We start from the raw sequence: 21,513 nt of genomic DNA, 5'->3' as shown, positions 1-21,513 counted from the left end.
AGTATTTGAAATTTTCATAGGAAAGAGGAAATCTAATGTGAAAAGAACAGTCTCGACAGGGAAGATACTTGCAAGGTGTTACAAAAATGCATCAGTGTGCATATAGAAACCAGCAGAGGTGGAGAACACACAATAGGAGGAATTGAAGAGAATCTGTGTAATTTACAGAAAGAGGAGAGAAGACGGGAGACAAGGAAACATTGAGCAAGTGTGCTTTCAGGGACTGGTACCAAGGTTTGCTCGCTCAGTTGTATTGGAGGCTGCTTCAGAACAGTGGGAGCTTCAGGGCTTACCGAGACCTGAGAGAAGGATAGATAACAAATGTCTGTGTACGTGCAAGTATATGTACACACATTCCTTAATAGGTAACTTCTAAAAAACAAGTGGTTGCATGTGTTGATTGATGTGAAAATATTCTTCCGACAAGAGCAGAAAGCAGGCAAGTCCATGAAATTACTGGGGAGCAGCTGCTGTTTGGCTGTTGGTACTAAGGAGCAGGGGAACACAGCAGTCACCTTTTGGACTGGGTCCTCTTTTCAGCTTATGAGACGCTGCCCTGGTTTCTATGAGTAGAGAAATGAACAAAAATGAGTCTGGATAGCAGATAACTAAGTTGAGTAACAGCTGTTAAAAAACAAAATGCAAAAAACATTGTTGTATTTCCTTTCTTGTTGTGGAAGGCCTTTGCAATATCTTGAGGCCTGTGAGTTGTTCTGCACTCACTACTGCTTCACATAGTCACCCACCTACTTCTGCTCATCTAAGGCAAGAGTTTGTCAGCTTCAACGGCAATTAAGTACCATGGTAAATATGCTTTTGTCTTATCACTAGTGCAGGTTTTCAGTTCAGAGAACCACTTTTACTTCAGAGCAGCATTCTTTGTTTTTACAGTGCACTGATGAGCAGAGCTAATCAATATGTGTAATGGAGTGGTCAAGTAGCTTCAAATATAATTAAACGTGTTCTCCTACGTTTTGCACTTTGATACGGTATCCTGACAGTACGATGTAATATTACATACGTGGATCATCACGCTCTTGTGTGTCCTTCAGACATGCTGCAGGAGACCAGTATTTTAATCCTTTTAAATTAGTTACAAAGAAGTATTAATTGCATTCAATATGCATGAAGAAGTTTATTGGAAGTTAAATTTTAAAGTAGTGTTAATATTAAATATTGAAAGACTTGTTAAAGTTGGTATTGTCCATTAGTGAGCTGAAAATAAATCTGTTGAGGCTTGTTTCAGAATTGTACCTCCTTTATGTAAAGATTTGATACAGAAAATCAGTTTACTTTTATGCACTTCTTGAATTTCAGGTGGAATAGTTTGTGTTTAAATTCAGTAATCTGAAAAAAATATTCTAAAATCTGCAAAAGGTATTTAGAGTTTTCAGAAGCTGATTTATTGCTGAAAAATATCGTACTTCTGTTTACCAATGGTTTCCCCAACTAACGGCCACATCTATCTTTAAAACATTTGCAATAAACTTGTTAAATTATTATAAATGAAAACTTGTCAATTATTGTTAAATATTTGGCTGATTAAGTTACTTTAATGGATTACAAAGAGATTATATATTTCCATATTGTAATCTGAATGATAGTTATGAGTAACTTTATTTTTAAAAAATACATTTAATGTAAATTAAAATGCAGTATATATTTTTTAAAGTAAATTATAAATAAAATCTTGCTTATGTCTTTTGTATTTAAAGCGCAAGAGCAGCAAACATTCTTCAGAAATGACATTTCAGGGAAGTGAGACCAGAGGCTTGCATTTGCTGGGCCACCTCTCAGTGATGAGCACCATGGTGTAACTCCTAGGGTAGCTGGAGGGTGGCAGTGAAAGGTTTTAAACAAGTAGGGTGGGAACTTGCTGTGACTTTTGGTCCTTTTTTTTTTTCTTTTTCCCCCTAGGGACCAGTTCTGCTAGATGGAGCTACCTCTAACGTGCCTGGTCTTTAGAGATCACAGGCTTGATATATTCAAAAAAAAAAAAAAAAAAAAAAAGCATATGTGAATGATTAGGGTAAAAATGCCAGATACAGAGCTAACAGAAGTACTGAAGATGTTTTCTTTGTACCTATAAACCTCATTTTTGTGTTTTTCTTTATTAGTGTTTTTTAATGGAAAGCACTGATATTTTCTTCAAGCTGTATCAGTTATACTAAGATTTAATTCATATAGCAGTACATGTTAAATCATTGTGAACGCTTGTTATAGGCAGAAAAGTGATAAGTCCTTGTAGTAGATGATTTGCAGCATCTGCATTATGAAGCAAGAAAAAGTAATTTAAAACTACCACATAAAAAAAGTTCAAGTTATCTCTTTTTTATAAGCCAGGCCTTCCTAACATAACAAAATGTTTAGAGTAGTGTAGTTCTTCAAGGATAAATCCCATTTAAGGATAATTTATTTTGGAATCAAAATGTTTTTATTTATGTCTGTATTAATTTTGTTAAACAAATCAGGGGAAAACTATACCATTATGAATTCAGAAAGCTGTTGAAGAACTTGACTGCTGTAGGCTACTAGTTTTAGCCTTACAAGTTTATTTGTGGAGATAGAGGTGATATAGTTGAATAAGAAATTATAGGCATAATTTTGGCTTTTGTATTGCTGTCTCTTGCTTTTTGCCCTCTGTGTTTCTTAACTGTTTTTTGTGTTAAACCTTGCCTTAGATCAGAAGACTTGGTCAAATGACACATGCATCCTGCATTGAGTAGCAGCTCAGTTCACAGTGGCTAATAGCAATTCACTGTCTTCTTCAATACCTTTTTAGGATTATCCATATTCATATTAGTGTTTGAAGCTTTCAATTACATTTCTAGCCTAGTGCGGTTTTTCATATATACTGTACTTCCTTAAAATACGCTTGCAGTCTAATGTTTTTCTAAGATTGGAATAAGAAGTTCTTTGGATAATTGATGTTTTTGATCAACGGCTGAGTACGATACATTGGCAGGTTTTATTTAAAAACAAACTGGTTTTATTTAAAAAAAAAAAAAGTTTAGTGCTGAAGTCATTTTAACATCTTCCTGTCAGCAGCAGTTGTTCACACTGTTCTTCTAGAAATCTGTTAGAAGAAATGCAGTGCACGTGAGACAATGTTGTGATGGTCTGGAGCAAGTGACACCGAAGTTCCATCAGCTTCTCTTTCTCTGGCACTGTGGTTGCACAAAAAGAGAATGCTCCAACTCACACTGATATTTGAGTGTTGTAAGTTTTAGAAATGGGATAAAATATCTACTACAGAGGAATTCCTATTTTAAATGATATATGATGGAATTATTCTCAAGGGTGGACAAACAGGCTGAAATTGGTCCACAGTCGTGATCAAGTTCTCCAATGCGTGACTGTTCATTTGCTGCTAATGTATATTGCTTAGCTCCACCAGGCTTTTGCAATTTACGGGCAAAGGGTAGAAAATAATGCAGAAAGGAGCTTTGCTGTGCCTGAAATGTGGTTACTTTTTTTGAAGTGTTGTGTATTAACTTGTAACTTAGAGTCTTAGTTTTGTAAGGTTTGTGTGTTTTTTAGCTCATCCATGGGACTGACAGCTGCACGTGTAGTAGAAAAGAAGCCATTAACTATATTGTCAAGTAGCTTCACAAGACCTCTAAAATGTAATCCTCTATCTCTGTCTTCTGCTACCCAGAGGAAGATAAAGCAGAGGGAATGTTTGACAGGCAGAGCTTTCAAGTGTGGCAATAACAAAGAGTGCTGGCACAACAGTGCCACATGATTCCTGAAGCAAAATATTATTTATTATATACTTCATTCACTCTTGCTTGTTTACTCAGTATCTATTAACCAGGAAAAAAAGGCAATGAAACATCTTTGTGCCCCCATTTGGGTCTTGGTCTGCCCCTTTCACGTCTCAGGTGAATGGGAGCCAACTTACTATCCCTGCTCATCTCCTCAGACCTACCATCTTGAAGATGGGCACTAACCACACTTAAAATGCTGAGGTTGAATTGTAGTATCACAGTGAAGGATATAGTGGGGAGTAAAAACTAGTTGTGGGCTATTAACTTTCTTGTGAAGTAATCCCAAACAGTCTCAATATTTTCCTTGCTCTTCCTTCCCTTGATACTCAATGAATTGTCTTTCCTGTTTAATACGAGTTCTCTTTGTCCTCTTAGAAAGTAAAAAGGTGAGAGTGAAGTGTTTTGTCTTTTGCTTTGTGCAATTCAAATATTGCCTGTAAGACGAAAGCAGGCTACCATGGAGTATTGTTTCTCTTTCCCATTCAAAGATAATGGAGTTGTATTTTTGCTTTGAATAGAAATCTTTGCCTGTATAAACTGTACAAAATACAAAGATATTATATGAAAATACTGTTATCTAGCATGGATTTCTTGGGGTATTTATTTTTCATAAAACTTGCTATAAAATCCATCCTAAAAAATTAAGAGGAAAAATTAATTTCATCTTAACGTGTACTGTTAAAGGGTGGTATACATGTAGTCATGCTTCAGTGTTAGTTTAAGAAGAATAATATTGCTTTAAAAATGCCAGACAGGTCATAAAATAAAAATGTTAGATGGTACCTTTGCAGTGGCAGTGAATAATAAAAGTTGTGCTTTACAGATTTTTCTGTTGCCAACTCTGGAGAATGATTTAGGTTATGTTAGCCTGGATCTTTGCAAACTGCGGTTTAGTATTTGCTCTTTCTCTTCTGAGCTAGGAGAAGCCATGCATTAAGGGTTCCTTGATGATTTTTTCTAACAAATTGAGAAAACGCATTTCATGTTCAGGGTAGGAAGATGAATGAGCAACTTTGAGATGTAGATCGTAAAGTATTCGGGCCTGGAATGTCCCTGAAGTTAGTTTTTTTTTGTTTTGTTTTGTTTTTTGTTTTTTTACAATATTAACTATTTAGTTCCTAAATCAAGGAAAGATACTTTAGTAGTTCAGCAGAAGTAGAAGGAAAGATAATATTTGTACATAGGCAATGGCTTTTTCTTTAAGTAAATATTAAGTGGAATTACCTGTTCTCTGAGCAAGTAAGGAGCTCTTAAATGTGAAAACAATGTTGTATAATGTCTGCAGCACAGTATTAAAATGAGCTTTTCAGTTTTTGCTGGGAAGAAAACTGTAGACAGACATTGGAGGAGTTGCCATTTCATACATGAAAAATTTCTTTTTTTTTTTTAAGTGGAAATACCTATTGTACTGGTAAACTTGATGTGAAGTTAACAAGAAGGTCCGGTGTTAAAAACAACTTGCACATATTGGAGATGTTTAACTCGGATAATACTGAAGTACTGTTTGAAAACTACATTTCAAATAAAACACGGCTTAGTGGTTTGAGCGTTTAGGTAAATTAGGATGTACTCTTAATTATATCTGAAGAAGACACAATGTACTTTCAGGGAGATGGCTGAATCAGGACAGTGCACTCAGTGTACTGTATTAGAAAATTAGAAGAAAAAAAATGATCGAATTTCACAAATACTGAGTTGCACATTTGGCTGAATGACAGAGCAGATGTTAGAACAGACTCATGCAGAATGTGGTTGCTGTACAAGTTTTTAATCTTTTCTGCAAGTCTTTCAGACAAGGTGCAGCATTAGGGTAATGTTTTTTATTACAGCTAGTGTTCAGTGGGTTTGACAAGAAGACACAAAAATCTGTTAAAGGAGACCATGAATGTCCTCCAAAATACCTTTTATTCTTAGATAAATTGAAAGTTGTCCTTGTAGCAAATCTTTTTGAGAGGTATTGAGGTACCTGCACTTGCTGAATTAATAACTGAATTCTTGAAAGCTTCCATCAGCCCCAAGTGGCTGTTCTTTTCTCTCCATGCTATGCATCCCACAGAGACTGACTATAAATTTTGTCAGTGCAGGTGACAGTCCATTCGCTACTCTTCTGACTTTATTTGGCTCACACTTTGGGGACTTTAAGTACCAAGAATACTGTTAGGAAATGAATAGAAAGAGGTTTCTGTCAGTGACATTATGTGCGATAAAACTGGAGGAAATGGATGAAGATAATCTCATCTCTCATAGTGGTAACAAAGCATCTTCCAAAGGAGGCAGTTAATGTTCCAATTTTTTTTTTCTGGAAGTTCTTGCCTCAGAAGACAGATGGTATTTTTCTTATGAATGCCTACATTCAGAAAAGCACTTTAATAATATGAACTAGAATAAATGATGCTCAAGTCTAGTAATGTTGAGAAATTGAAGGCTACATGGAACATTATTTAGCCCTATTTTTATTCTCTGAAAGCTCATTTGTGTGGATGTTCATGTCATTTACTGAAATTTAATTTGCAAACAAGATTTACTTTAGCTCTGTTTTGAAGTACTAATGCATACAGAGATCAAAAAACCCAAGAGATTTTGGAGTTATTACTGCTCTTCTGTGAGACTGTGAATCCATAAAAAATGACTTCAGTTCAGAGAATTACAAAATTGCATATTAAGTATGTTCGGTCATGCATAAAATTAGACTGTTGTGGTTATCCAGTGGCCAGCATTTTGATTTTCTGAGTGCAGGAATGAGAAGGGCTTTCTTCAGAAAATTGGTACCAGTCTTGTATCGCTACTTTTCTGCCCCATCTCAAAAAAAGGAAAAATATCCTTTCTGTTTATGTTGATTATGGCTGAAAGATCTACTACTAAGATAGAAAATATCTAGATAGTTCTAGAATAACATTATTAACGTGAATTTCTACTGTAATCTCAGGGGAGTTCTGATATCTTGCATAATTATCTGTTAATAAAATTATTCTGTTATGGTGGTGGTGTTTTTTTCCTCTGAAGTTCCTAACCAGTTATCAGAGATACAGAAATGTATTAAAAAAATAAATATTTTTATTTTTTTAAATGTCCAGGACAAAATCTAGACAGCATGCTGCATGGCACTGGAATGAAGACAAATCCTGACCAGAAGAAACAAGCAAATGGGGTAACACTTGCTCCAGAAGACACCTTACCGTTTCTTAAGTGTTACTGCTCAGGACATTGTCCAGATGATGCTATTAATAACACATGCATGTAAGTATTGAATACAGGGTAGAACAAGCTCTTGGAAGAGGCTTTTTGCTCATGAGAGCATGAAGTATCTCTGGTATGCTGACTTAGGTTCTCTTCAGTGATTTGATTGTACTTGATTAGAAACTGACTAGTTCTGTGGAAAGCTGAGAGTTAAAATCCACAATCATCTGTATGTAAACAATACTGCTTTAACTGGATCTTAGAATCATTTGCAACCATCCATTTTGCCCCCCACCAGCTGCTTTGAAGGACTAAGGTTTTAGTGACCTGTATGTAGCATTTTGTAACTGGGTGAGTATTAAATGACCCAAATCTAAACCTTCTGATACGACCGCATGCTTGTTTATATTTCTAATATATCTTCACATAGGACTCAGAAGATAATGTTATTTTTTTTACATAGCCATTTACTGAGAATTGTTCTTGTTATGTGTATGTTAGTTGTAGAGGTGAGTGAGGGAAAGACAGGGAGGGAGTCTCTGAACATAGGACATCTGGGTAGCTTTCAGCTTGGATAGGCATAGGTATCTTACGAATCTTTTGTACTGATTATCTGCCTCCTTAAGATGTTTTTACTTTTATGTCTTGAAATGTCCCTTTTTCCCTTTCCTTTTTTCTTCATTCACCATGTTCCATGTTTAAGGCCCCTCTCTTTTCTTCCTTAAGAATTAACCCAAAGGTATGTAATAGAAAGCATATCGCATTCTAATGTAATTTGACTCTACTTGAAACCATATTAAGTATCTTAAACTGTCGTTTGGCATATAGTTTTTGTGGAACCCAAGGAGCTGGAACAAACACTGGTGACATGTTTTGAAATGCAAATACAGGCAGTATTTTACAAACATAACTCTACACCTAGAAAATTCTCAGATATTATCCGGTATTTTGTCTTAAAATTCCTTTTGATATTTATTTTTTGCCTTTTATCGCCCTCTAGTGTATAAAGTCGGGGTAGACCTTATTTCTTTTGCCTCTGAAGTGGCTAATGGCAATATGAATGATTATTCTGAAATAAGCTGTTAGAGAATTAGTAACGCTTATGCAGTGAACATATGCAGGGTACTTTATGGAATTAAATTTCTCAAATCAGAGTGTCTTTAATTAAACAATCTTTTTGGGAAACAAAAGTATTTGGGGTTTTGTGTTCTTTAATGTCTGTGTTGAGGGAGTGAATGAATTTTGACCTAATAAAATCTTAATTTTATTTTATAAGTACGGAAAGCACGGTCTTTTGGGAATTGGTTTGGGATTCCTTAAAAATATCGTTGAGGTTTTCATCTATTATTGAAATCAAAAACGTGCCTTTTTTATTAACAAATTTTATTTGTGGCTGTCAGCATCATAAAGTGACTGTGGGTGTTCTGTTCAGAGTTGTTTGTTTTCTGGCGTGTTTTTTTTTTTTTAATGCAGGTTTTTGTACCTTTTAAATAAAGATAGCCAATTTTCACATACTGGGACTTTCTTTTCCATCATTGCAGCTTATCGTTATCATTGTAGCTTCAAGAACAGACTCAAGGGAAATGTTGAGCTTTTTTGTTTGTTTGTTTTAACCTATACGATTGTAAATCAATAAGCTGATTTGGTCCCATCTCCACTCACACACCCACCTTAGTTGTTTCTGAACAAACTCTTTCGTGTAGTTGGTTACCAGCAATCTGGAAGTGATGGGGTAGGGAGGGAGGGTAGTAAAGGCCAAAACTTAGTAGAAAACATCCTCGCAGTGTTTTATTTGAAAATAAGGCTTGGAGTGTGTGTTTGATCTCAGACTGTATGGCAACCACTGTGTTACAAAAGAAATTTTTTTAGATACCACAGTTTCAGTATTTTTAATGAGTTCATGGTAATCTCTAATGCTGTATGTTAAACACCAAACAAGCTGGTAAAGCACAGTTGATCTGTTTATTCCAGAACTAATGGGCATTGCTTTGCTATTGTTGAGGAAGATGAACATGGGGAACCAACGCTTGCTTCTGGTTGCATGAAGTATGAAGGTTCAGACTTCCAGTGCAAGGTAAATGGGTAAAATGGGATGTCATTAAAATCCAAGATCTCCTTGGAGATAATGTAGGGAAACTTCATAAGCAATATATAAATCTCCATAGCTTGACTGCCATCATAGAGTTTTGCATGTTGTTCTTTGCTACTGAGGAGAATATGACTGGAGTGAATAGTCATGGGTGAGCAGTGATAGAAAGGACTCTTGATGGTGCTTGAGCAAAGATTGGAGTAGAGTCCTGGCTTGATGGAGTTCTCTGGAAACATTTGCAAGTCAAATATTTATTCAATTCTCCTTCAACAGGATTCACCAAAAGCACAATTACGTCGGACAATTGAGTGCTGTAGGACTGACTTCTGCAATCAGGATTTACAACCAACTTTACCACCACTTGATAGCACAGGTAAACGGCTCCTAAGCATTCATACTTATGCTATGTAGGTTTTCTTCCTGAACAACAGATGAAAAATAAGGAGAAAATGTAATTATAGTATTGTAGTAATTTGTTTTTTCCTTACTAAGTCATTTTGATGTGAAACTCAGTACTACACTGCATACTCTTTCTCAGTTTTCTGCCACTTCAAATGAGGTTTTCCTCCACAGTCGCTTACAGTATTTTTACTCCATTCACTCATTTCTTGATCTGCATGTGATCTTCTGATCTGTTTATTTACACTGATGAATTTCTTCTGAGCCTTCTCTTCTCTGAGCTGAACGGTCCCAGCTCTCTCAGCCTTTCCTTGTAGGAGGGGTGCTCCAGTCCCCTTCATCATCTTCATGGCCCTGTGCTGGACTCTCTCCAGTATGTCCATGTCTCTCTTGTGGTGGGGAGCCTGAAACCAGGCACAGTACTCCAGGCGTGACCAGTGCTGGACAGAGGGCAAGGGTCACATCCCTTGACCTGCTGGCAGTGCTCTGCCTAATGCAGCCTATGATACAGTTTGCCTTTTTTGTGCCAAAGGCACAAATGTATGTATGTTTATGAAGTTTGGAATAATTCCTCACTCACTGTTTTCTTGGCTCTTTGTGGTTTTTTTTGTTTGTTTGTTTGTTTTCTTTCACTACCATATAATGATTAGTGACAGTGACGGTGATACAGCCATTCTTCATGGCTTTTATGATCTGTTTTCCCAAAGAAATTTTGCAGTCACTGATGACAAGCTACTAATCTAATATATTAAATGGAAGAATAACGACTTAATGAATCATTATTCACTCTTAAAATACTCAGCCAGTATATGGACTGTGATTCCTGTGTGTTTAAAAAAATGAATAAATTAACAAGACAAGTGGATAGATGAACCTCATGTTCTTGAGGTAGATTCATCATTTCCCTTTTTTTTCTGTTACACAACTGCTTTTAATACCATTTGAAAGTCTGGGGAAGCAGTTGAATTTTAGAGAATCTGGAACACTGTGAAACTTGGAATATATGAATTCTGTAATTTCTCATGTGTAAGCTGGGACACCAGATTCTGCTTAACTCTTCTTCTGTTTAAATGAATTCCTGTTATATGTTTTCATCTCTAATAAGCATTCCCATTGGGATAGCAGTATGGATTCCTAGAACATGTCTAATAGCAGATGAGTAGTTCTTAGAGTCTAGCAAGCTTTAATAATTTGCCAGCGTAAATGTCTTGAATGCTGGCATTTGAGAGTTTACATAGGGGGCCCTAGGTGTAGTAATCTGCATGTTTTAGATAAACTATGTTTACGCTACATGTTTAATTAATAGACTGCATTGGAAACTTTTTTTTTTTTTCAACAGATGGACTTTTTGATGGCAGCATTCGTTGGATGGCAGTGTTGATTTCTATGGCAGTCTGCATAATTGTCATGATCATCTTATTTAGCTGTTTTTGTTACAAGTAAGGAAAGCACTTCCTTTACCGGTGACATTTTTCATTTCCCAAATGATTGTAAACAGAATAGGTTGGAGGTAAAACCATTGCAATTAAATTTCATGTCTATGTGGATACAAGTTTGCATTTTTAGGTAAAAATTAAACGTTCAGAGCATAGAATTTAGATGAATTTGATCCTTTACACTAGATAACAAAGTCATTGCAGTTTTCTAAGCTACGTGTAACTTTACTAAAGCATCCAGTTAACAGGAGTATGTCAATAATATTTGTATGTTTGGGTCTTCAATCACTTTTGATACCAAAATTTGATCTGCTTTGGAGATTTACCTTTACATTCTTTTTTTGCCAATGTTAAACGGCAAGGATGTATTTTCTAACTTCTGCTGTGTTTATAAAATCGACTGCCTGAGCTATGGTAGTTCATACAGGCGCAGTTGAATAGACTATGCCTGCTTCTGTCTGCTTCAGCCCTTTGCTGGAGCTTAGCATCATTCTGGCAGCTTCAGCAGCAATGTACCTGTGTCAGCCTCATCTGCTGTGGTTCAAGGTTCAGTCCTTTCATTTAATCCAAAACCAGTGGTGGTTTACACTAGTAACATTGGCTGTGAGCTGCATGTTAAAAATGCTGCTTTTCTACATGACTCACAATAAATTGACGTGCTCTCCATGAGTTACAACAATTTTTTAATATTAAAAAAGAACCTCTCTAAATCTCATTTTTGGATAAAATTGTACAGCAAAATCTGCTTTTCTTAAGAAAACTTGTACATTTCAATGAGGAAAAAAGCTATTTAATATACTACATACTTTAAGTGTTTTGGAGCTCAACTTTATTTCTACCATTAATATTTGCAGGCATTATTGTAAGTCGATGGCAAGAGGCACTGTTATAATCGTGACCTGGAACAAGATGAAGCATTTATTCCAGCTGGGGAGTCATTAAAAGACCTTATTGACCAGTCACAGAGTTCTGGCAGTGGATCAGGACTACCGTTGCTGGTAAATTATAAACTAAGATTTTCTTCACTGAACTTCTCTCCATTAAATACAAAGTTTGGGTTTGTACCGAGTGCCTAGAATAAAGCAGTTCATCCTTTAATTATTTTTAATATTCAATTACTGTGGAACATACAGTACAAACTGAATGAGTATGGGAACCTATCTTCACTTAGTTAACTAAAGCGAAGCACAAAATTAGATTATTTGTGGGAACTCTTGACATCAGCAAAGCACAAAGAAAAATTAGAGCCTTACAAACATTAAGATGTAAATGCATTGAATGGGTAACACAAGTATGCAATTCAGTGAACTCAGATTTTTTTTTTTAGTTTTTACTTTCTGATGAAATAGGTATGTTTTTTATTGCTTTATGGTTGTTCGTATTTTTTGATTCAATGTCACATTTAATACTTGTATAAAGATTTAGGAAGTGACACGGATGATAAATTTATAATCTAGAAATAGAATGCAAGAGAATACATCTTATTTAAATAGGAAATTGAATTGATATCTTTTTAGATTGTTATACAATTCTTCTCTGGATGCAATAATTTTGGAATGAGAATATTGGAAAATAATACAGAACAAATTTTCCAACAGAATCAAAATTCAAAGCAATTGGGGCTTGACGAGCAGCTTGCCCATGACCCTTTGTTTAGCTGCTGGATTTTCTTCTTCTCCACTTCCATTCCTTTTTTTTTTTTTTTGTAGGTTCAGCGCACTATTGCCAAACAAATTCAGATGGTGAGGCAAGTTGGAAAAGGACGATACGGTGAGGTGTGGATGGGCAAATGGAGGGGTGAAAAAGTAGCAGTCAAAGTCTTTTTCACCACAGAAGAAGCCAGTTGGTTCCGAGAAACGGAGATTTACCAAACTGTTCTAATGCGTCATGAAAACATCCTTGGTAAGGAAGCAGTGTGTTGTTTGTTTGGCAGGCTTGTGTTAGGGTGAAGGAGGAGGAGCTGTTAATGAATGGGATGAGGAGCATATGGCTTCTTCTATGGAATAATCAGTAAAATGTTATAGAAATAATGAAAATATAGAAAAATATAGAAATAATAGATTCTTGCTGCTCTTGGTTGGAAACATGCATCTGCTATCTCTGTGCAGATGACCTCGTTTAGGTGAAATCTTAGCTCTTTGTGTTACTAGTTTTCATAAGGGGAATGGGTATCTTTTGTTACAGTTCTAGACAATATATTTTTAAGAATTCTTACCAAATCTGTTGAATAAACAAATCACATGCAAATAAATTGTAACTTTATTTATATATTTGATAGGTTTTATAGCTGCAGATATTAAAGGAACTGGATCCTGGACACAGCTTTACTTGATTACAGATTATCATGAAAATGGATCACTCTATGATTTTCTGAAATGCACTACACTAGACAACAGGGCTCTCCTCAAACTGGCATATTCTGCTGCGTGCGGTCTGTGCCACCTACACACAGAAATATATGGAACACAAGGCAAGCCTGCTATTGCACACAGGGACCTGAAGAGTAAAAACATCTTGATAAAGAAAAATGGAACTTGCTGTATTGCTGACTTGGGTCTTGCAGTCAAGTTTAACAGGTAAATAGGCAAATCCTGTATAATGGAAAAAAATTCTTTTATATATTCTTTTTAATACACCAGATATCCGGTTTAAAATGGAGACGGAGTCATTAGGTTTCATGCTTTCAGGGCTTTGTTGTTGTTGTTTTGAGATTAAAATGCAGTTAATCTTTTGAATGCTGGTAAGCATCAGATGAAAATAGGTTGTTAAGAAGAGAACAATGAAAAAACCCTCTCCTTGTGGGATGTAGTAGTTTTGTAGAGGAAAGGAAGAGAAGACTAATTTATTCGTTATTCAAAACTGACCTTTTATAGTAATTGTTATCGTATAGTTTCACTATAAATTATCCCATAGAAAATGTAAACAGTATAAAAGGAGTTGAAATTGATGAAATTAATGGTGAAAATGGTGAAAGAAATATGGTAACAGTACTATTGAATATATATATATTTTTTTTTTTAAATCTCAAGAAAGACAGAAATGTCTCTTTCTACACTAGTGCCTGAAAGAAAGCATAAGCATTTGCAAGTAATTTTCATCTGAGTTGCTGCCAAATATGTGCATCTTTATAGTGGTTTTTAATTATTTTTTTGTTGTTTTTAATGTATTGCAAAACAAGATGTAAACTGCCATCTTCCATACTCATAATTATTTTCGTGTATTATCTTTTTCAGGGAGGTACAATGTATTGTAATTGTAGTATTGAGAGGGAAATATGAAAAAAAAAAAATGATTTCTAAATGGGAACTTTACGTTGTAATGATTGCATCACATAGGATTTCATACCACATCTTGTAGCATTCCACAATTCACTAACTTCTTCACATTTTCATACAGTGACACAAATGAAGTTGATGTTCCCCTGAATACTAGAGTGGGAACAAAACGTTACATGGCTCCGGAGGTCCTAGATGAAAGCCTGAATAAAAACCATTTTCAACCGTATATCATGGCTGACATCTACAGTTTTGGGCTAATCATTTGGGAAATGGCTCGGCGTTGTGTCACAGGAGGTAAACTTCTAAATATTATATATAAAATCTACTAGGCCTTTGTCTTGCTTTAACAACACTTCTCCAGGAAATAATGTAACAAGCCTGCTATCAACAGGCTTATCTTATTTTGAAGCAGTCAAAACAACCTGTCTAACATATAGCTTGAAAAGCAGTGAACTAAACCTTTCTGATTGTTACGATTAAGCAGCTCAGGGTTTTTTTTCCGTACTCAAAAACCAAAGTACCTGGTCTAAAACGAAGTAGTGGGATGTAGATGTATTTCAACTACTGTGCCGTCAATGATACTCTAAAATGTAATTGTTGGGATATTTTTTCTATAATTTATTGTGCTTCTGTTCTAATTCAGTGTTCTACACATTTTTGTGACTCATTCTTGCTTTTCTCTTTACTGTTCCTTTGTGGTCCTCTGGCTTGTATACTGTTCTTCCATCTTATGCTTTCTCCCTTTTTCTTTATAGCATAGAGTGGGTTAGAAGATGCCAAATTCTACATTATGTATAAAAAGTCAAAGGAACTGCAAGGGATTAAATTTTAAACTTGCTTTTCATAGTTGTTGGAGCTTTTCTGATTAAACGATTGTTATAATTAAGTTTTTGGGTTTTTATGACAGTATAACGGCATGTTGCATTTGATTTGGCACAAAATTGTTATTTTTGCTCCTGCTTAAGGAAATTTGAGAGTAGAAGCATTCTTTGTTAATTATTTTATTACTTTTTTCTTAAACGATGCTTGTTCTTTCACAATCATCCCCAGGTATTGTTGAAGAGTATCAGTTGCCATACTATGACATGGTGCCAAACGATCCATCCTATGAGGACATGAGAGAAGTGGTGTGTGTCAAACGTCTACGCCCAGTAGTATCTAACAGATGGAATAGTGATGAAGTGAGTATGCTGAAAGGAAGAATGACTTCGGCTTGTTTATTAATACAGAAGGTTATTTTAGTTTAGAAATATTAAAGTGTTGTAAACTTCAGAGAGACTACATTCAATTATTCTGATATTTTGGAACCGCACAGCAATAGTAGGATAAAGATCTGTTTGAAATCAACTCAAAATACCATATTTTGCATATCTTTTCAGTGATCTAAGAGGAAGACATCCTTAAGCAGTGTCCAAATGTATGAATACTGCTCTAAGTGAGATCCTCTATTTAGATAGTGGAGTGTTTTTTTAGTGTTTTGACCAAAGCTAAAACTAAATTTTGGTTTGTTTTTTAATATTTTTAATGCATATAGCATATTTATTTGTGACATTAGGCGTTTTGTGGAATATAAAGCAATTTCATTACCCTTATTTTGGACAGTATATCCTGAGCTCAGCATATCTGACCCTGGAATAGGGTTGTTAAAGGCATTATGTCTTGTGACTATGGTGATAGGTATTTTTTTCCTCATTTTACTGGTACATTCCAGATCAGTCCTTCTTTTTCAAAAGACGTTATCTTTATGCTATGATATTATAAAATATTAAATATGAATGTGCCTTTAAAGGGCCACAGCTTGAATCCAATGAATAAGACTTAACTGTTTCACACAGAAAGCTGCATATGCAGCTTTTCTTCTCCAAATATTTGATTTACTTTATAGGAATTCCCAGTTTTCCCCATAGTATTTTTAGATGGTTAAGAATTTTTGTCAATTCTTCATTTTCAGTGAGAAAGTTGTCTACAGTTTGTTTTGCTGTATAGATGGAGTGTGTTCTGCTTATTGCTATCATTGTTGTACTGACATTCTTGAGTTGTGGCAATACATCTTTTTTGAACTAAAGAGACACTTCAGTTAGTTCCAACTATTATAATACTAGGTAGTGGAAGGGAAGAGGAAGTTCTCTATGAACAAATTTGCTGAAAATGTGGAAGTTACAGGTTTGGACTTGAGTTCTCTAATTTGGATTTGACAGTGAAGCAAAATTATACACCTCTCAGGTCTGTCAATTGTTACAATACTGTTCCTTTGTTTCTTATTTAACAGTGTTTAAGAGCAATATTGAAATTAATGTCTGAATGCTGGGCTCATAATCCTGCCTCAAGACTCACTGCCTTGAGGATCAAGAAGACGCTTGCCAAGATGGTGGAATCACAAGATGTCAAGATTTGACTTAGTAAATTGACATTGGAGAGCAAAGCTGGACTCCTAGAACTTTTTCACCCAAACATGGGTGAGACCTATGTGGAAAGAGGAAATAACTGAGATTCAGTATATTTTCTCACCACGCTTCTACAGGCTGCTAATCCAATCTTTCAGTACTTCATAGACTGTGATACTGAGAGCCTCTGTACACTACATGCTACGTATATGGACAGCCTTGGTAAAATAACACATTTTGTTTTTGTTTGAGCTGCATTGAGACTTCAGTCACATTTAGTGAGTCTCCAGTAAAACTCTGGGTACTGAATTGAATGTTCAGATTACAGTGCTTTCTGTGAAAGCCTAACAAGCTCTATGGATTCAACAGAGATGGAGAATATAAGCTTTTTATTTGCCTCTACCTGATAAAAAACCTAGTCAATCCATACCAAGTTTTTGTGAAACAGCTTGTAGGTTATGAATCTGTTTGTGATACTACTCAGTTTAACAGTTCCTTATGCCTTTATGTGTGTGCCAGGATTATTTTGCTGCCATTTGGAATAGATAAGAAAACATTTAAATGAACGAAGTTTTATTATCGGGGCTCTATTGTGTGGCTCCACAATTAGAGTTTTGCTACAGAATTTACTCCTTGCCATTAAGTTATCCTTCAAAAATCTCAGTTTTATTTGAACTCTTGTTTAGGTCACAAGGAGAACTGCTAAAATGTGAACAATTAATAAATTAAGAAATGCATACCTGGTCTGTAAAGCACTTGAAACAATCTTCTCTAGAGGTATAGACTGCCTTGGTCATCTTGCTTACAGAATAGTGGGCTCCATAATTGGATGACTGTGAAATTTGGTATACTCTTCACAATGCCACATGCAGCCAGTATTCTTGCTGTAGGGTACTTTTTATCTGAACAGAAAGGCCACTGATGTTGTGGTTTTGCCTTTACACTTTAGTGGAACTCACTGGTAGGTGCATGTCATAGTCTGAACTTTTCCATACAGGAGGGAATTAGTCAGCTGTAGAAGCATGCTTTCTCACTGTTCGACAAAACTAGGCAGAAGATAAGTTTTAAAGGCTTGAGAACCAGTATCATTTTAAGACACAAAAGGAGGAAAGATTAGAAGGTTAGAGAATACAATGAAGGTCCAGACCTGCAGAACAGAATACATGAACTGTTGAAGGTAAGATCCACAACATGCAGAAGATTTTGGGCTGGGTTGCTCTGATGTAAATGCAGGAGGTCATGTCTGTGGGACACTTAGTGGACAGTTGTAAAATTCAAGAATTGAGAAAAAATAAATCAGTGGGTGTTTTATGTTCTAGTTAGCCACATTTTTGAGGAATGGCATTGAAAGATACTTTATGAAGATACAATAAATTAGTATAATTGCAAAATTTGGTCCTATTGTGCCAACTGTTTGGCATGCACAAGAAACTGTAGTTCCTTCCTTTTCTCCTCTGATCCAGACAAGTTGGTTAAAAACCAGAACCCCTCCATGAGGTTACTGTAAGGCAGAAGTAATGATTTATAATTTCTTTGGCACTTCTACTTTGAAGTCAGAAAATAGTATGATAAAGTTGAAGCTTCAACTGCATGAATCATCAGAAGAATTAAAACACAGTATTGGTATCATTGAACCTATTCGATAATTTAAGTGCCTATAACTTTGTACTGTAAATCTTGTTCTAGATAACTTTAAAAAGGGAAGTTATTTATACAGTGTGTTTTGTGCTTTATTAAAAAAAAATCTAGTCCTATGTACATGTGTATAATTAGATACATGCGTGCACACACACATATATGCCATAGCTGAGATTTGAAGAAAAAAGGAATAATATGAAAATTGAATAAAAAATGTTAAAACTTCAGATTGCTTTATGCCAGATTATCTTTTGTCTTAAAGTATGTACATGGAGATTGTTTTGTTATGTTTAAATTTCCCTTGAAAATACATCTGATAAAAAAGCGTAATGCAGAACTGATGTGATTTGTGAACAACTACAGCCTTCTAACATTCTTTTTTCTTTTTAATTCTGTAGTACACATAATGTAAATGGTCAGGCAAAAGATAGCAGTATTTTTATTTTCTATTGTGATGTACAGACTTTATTTAACAGTGCTACATATTTTATAGATAACTAGCTATTTCAAGGGACATTTCTTTTTTTTAATAAAGTCATTACTTTTGTTCAGTAATGCCTTTAAGTATTAATATGTATTCTGGCTGAAAAGTTCATAGGTGCATCAACTATAATTTTAATTTATTTGAAAATGATAAAAAAAAAAAATACACGATATTGTGCCACAATTCTCATGGTAAAGGGATTTTTAAAAGAAGGTTTCTCCATCCATTGCCAAGAAATACGTGATGCGTTTTAAATGGTTAATCATGTCTTTGCGCATAATTTTTGCACAGTTAGTTGAAAAATAATTGGTATGAGCCAAAAAAAGTAAGGGATAAGCTTTTTTTTTTGTTTTCATCTCTAGAATTTTTATCAATAAGGTGGAGAAATGTTTATGTAGATACCCTGATAGCTTAAACTTTCAGAGCATGGAGATGTTTAAATTAACCCACTCCTATTTTTGTTTCTTTCAGAAGTTGCTACAGCATTATAAGCAGTAAACTTTTTAAAATTAGTTTCTCTCAAATCTTCAAGAAGCCATTGATGGTAGTACAAGGGAAAGAAGGAAGTGTGAATTTCTACAGTTTTTAATTATTCATCTGTTTTCTCCTCTATTGTTTAGGCATTTGCAAGGCAATAGGATGGTGATCTTTGGTAGACATCTTAAGACTTGAATTGATTTATCCATCATTTTAACACAGAAGAAGTAAGCTGACTGCTGCAAAGATGATCTTTGATACTTGTGAGAAAAAAAAATCCTTAATCTGTAAGGTTAAGCTTAATTTTTTCAGCACTAAAGTTAGTAGGTTCATATGCAAACATATGTTGCACGTGCAGTTTTCATTGTCATGAAGAGCTGCTAGATGTTTAGGTATTTTTTGATTCCTTAATATTCAAAAAAAGCTAACTGCTAAAGGACCTGGTTGCATAAAGCACTTGGACACATCTACATTCTATGCAAAGTAATTCACTGATTGGAGCTTAAGTGTGACTATACTGATATCTTAGCTATGTAAGCAGATCTTAGCTCTAAACCAGCCTGTTAATTATAACATGATTAAACATACTGTTAATCTAAGCTGTTGCTTTATGCAATACCATAGAATTCGGAAGCCTTTAAGGTTAGGGTGCATAATTGGATTTGTCTGTCATGTGTTTACCTCTCTTTGGATGAAATTTTAAGGATTTGTCATCTTAAACAACAAAAAAAAAAAAGTCTCCTAAACCTAGTGAATGGTTTATATATGAGCATAAATATATAAATAAAAATCAGAAATGTGGAATAAATGTTGAGAGTATTAAGACTGCCTTAGAATTTCTTACACTCACATATGGAAGGTTTGTTTTAAATTTAACCTGCTCCATGTGATTTTAGTTAGCTGCAAAATAATTTGAGTATCTTACACAATTATTGCTCTTACAGTAGTGGAAATTTTTTGTGTTCCTGGCTAACTTGCAAATTCCATGATATTCCCACAATAAAACGTAGGCTTTCCTTTTGATTTTTTTGAGTTTTACTCAAAATGTTATTTTTCCTGAGTTTTACTCAGGAAACAGACAGTTTTCCCAAAATGCATCACTTTTTTTTTAATCATCCTGATTATTTTCATGATTAATCTATCTTGAAATATTCTATGAAGTGTAAAATGAATGTTTTAAGTTACCTCCATTAGATCTTGATCTAAGTGACCAATTGAATGTGTTTGTAAAGTGAATCATTGGGACACACTTCATCTACTCTATCTTTATAGACTGTATTTCAGCAGTCTAAAATGTTTGAAAAGCAAATATAGTAATTATTTTTTTTTAAAATTGGCTATACCAGACATTTCTAAAGGGAAGTTATACTCATCTTCAGTCAAATGTTAGAATGGTTTAGCACATCCTCATTCTTCTGAGAGTGCCTCTGAAATCAATAGATTTTATCTGGTGCCCACAATCTTTGTTCCAAATAGGGAGTGATGTCTGAAATCAACTGGCAGTGTTGCATGATACAGTGCTTTATGGAGCCATGGTGTATTAGCCTTGGTTGGTGTAGCAGAAGTGGAGTGCACATTACTTTTAATTTTTGAACAAATTTTATGTAATTGTTGCTTTGTAATATTTTATCTTTGAATGCAGTTACAAACACCCACATCATGTAGTAGTGACGTTTGTGCTCTGACATGCCATGCCCAAAATAAAATGTACTATATTGTATACAAGAAGAATAAATAACAATGTAGTTAACGTATAGAAGATGTAAATAAAATATGAAAGAAGAGTGGAACAAGGTAAATGGTCACACTCTCGTGTGTTATATGCCAGAAGTGTAGAATACTCCTTTAAAAATGTAACACGCTAATGTATTTTGTACAGCATCTGCTTTAAAAGGTGCCTTACTGAGTTTACCATGAATTGCTTGTTCTGTACACAGATTATGTCCAATGTATCATTTTTAAGTAAATAACCTTATTTTAGTACACATTAGTAATGTGTTTTGTTACTATAACATTTTGCCTTAAAAATATAATGGCTTGGAAGTCATAATACCCTAACTAAATACTCCCAACTTTTTAATACTTTGTACATGTATTTTTCCCACAGTTCTTGAGTAAGTTGTGAATGGTAACTTTGACTATGCAATGGGGTTCAGAATTGCGTAGTGCTTAGTTAAGGTCTGTATTCCTTGGCCTAAAGTTGAGCACAAAGGTAAAACCGAAGTTTCCCTAGTCTGATTTTTATACTTGGCTTATAGCAAAGCCAGAAACAAGTGTAAGTTGAATATTTCTCTTATTTGAACATGTGCAAGTTGACTACATGCTGCTTTTATCTATATAAATTCACCTCAGTTGGTCGAGCTCACCAAGTAAAAAGGGAA

General features: G+C 34.9%; 1 protein-coding gene across 1 annotated transcript in view; it reads left to right on the top strand.

Annotated features, from left to right (window-relative positions):
• BMPR1A (bone morphogenetic protein receptor type 1A) overlaps positions 1-18,485 on the top strand; it is a 79,784-nt gene extending 61,299 nt beyond the window's left edge. The window contains 11 exon segments of the mRNA XM_040563371.1: positions 6,845-7,007; positions 8,919-9,021; positions 9,310-9,409; positions 10,775-10,874; positions 11,726-11,745; positions 11,748-11,869; positions 12,581-12,773; positions 13,150-13,447; positions 14,268-14,443; positions 15,200-15,330; positions 16,419-18,485. Coding sequence (XP_040419305.1) covers positions 6,845-7,007; positions 8,919-9,021; positions 9,310-9,409; positions 10,775-10,874; positions 11,726-11,745; positions 11,748-11,869; positions 12,581-12,773; positions 13,150-13,447; positions 14,268-14,443; positions 15,200-15,330; positions 16,419-16,544 — 1,532 coding nt within the window. The 3' untranslated portion in view covers positions 16,545-18,485.
• The last annotated feature ends 3,028 nt before the right edge of the window (positions 18,486-21,513 follow it).

The sequence above is a fragment of the Cygnus olor genome, chromosome 7, assembly GCF_009769625.2.
Source record: "Cygnus olor isolate bCygOlo1 chromosome 7, bCygOlo1.pri.v2, whole genome shotgun sequence".
Classification (NCBI taxonomy): Eukaryota; Metazoa; Chordata; class Aves; order Anseriformes; family Anatidae; genus Cygnus; species Cygnus olor.
Note: the sequence above shows the minus strand (reverse complement) of the source record. Positions and strands in the feature narration are given on the sequence as shown.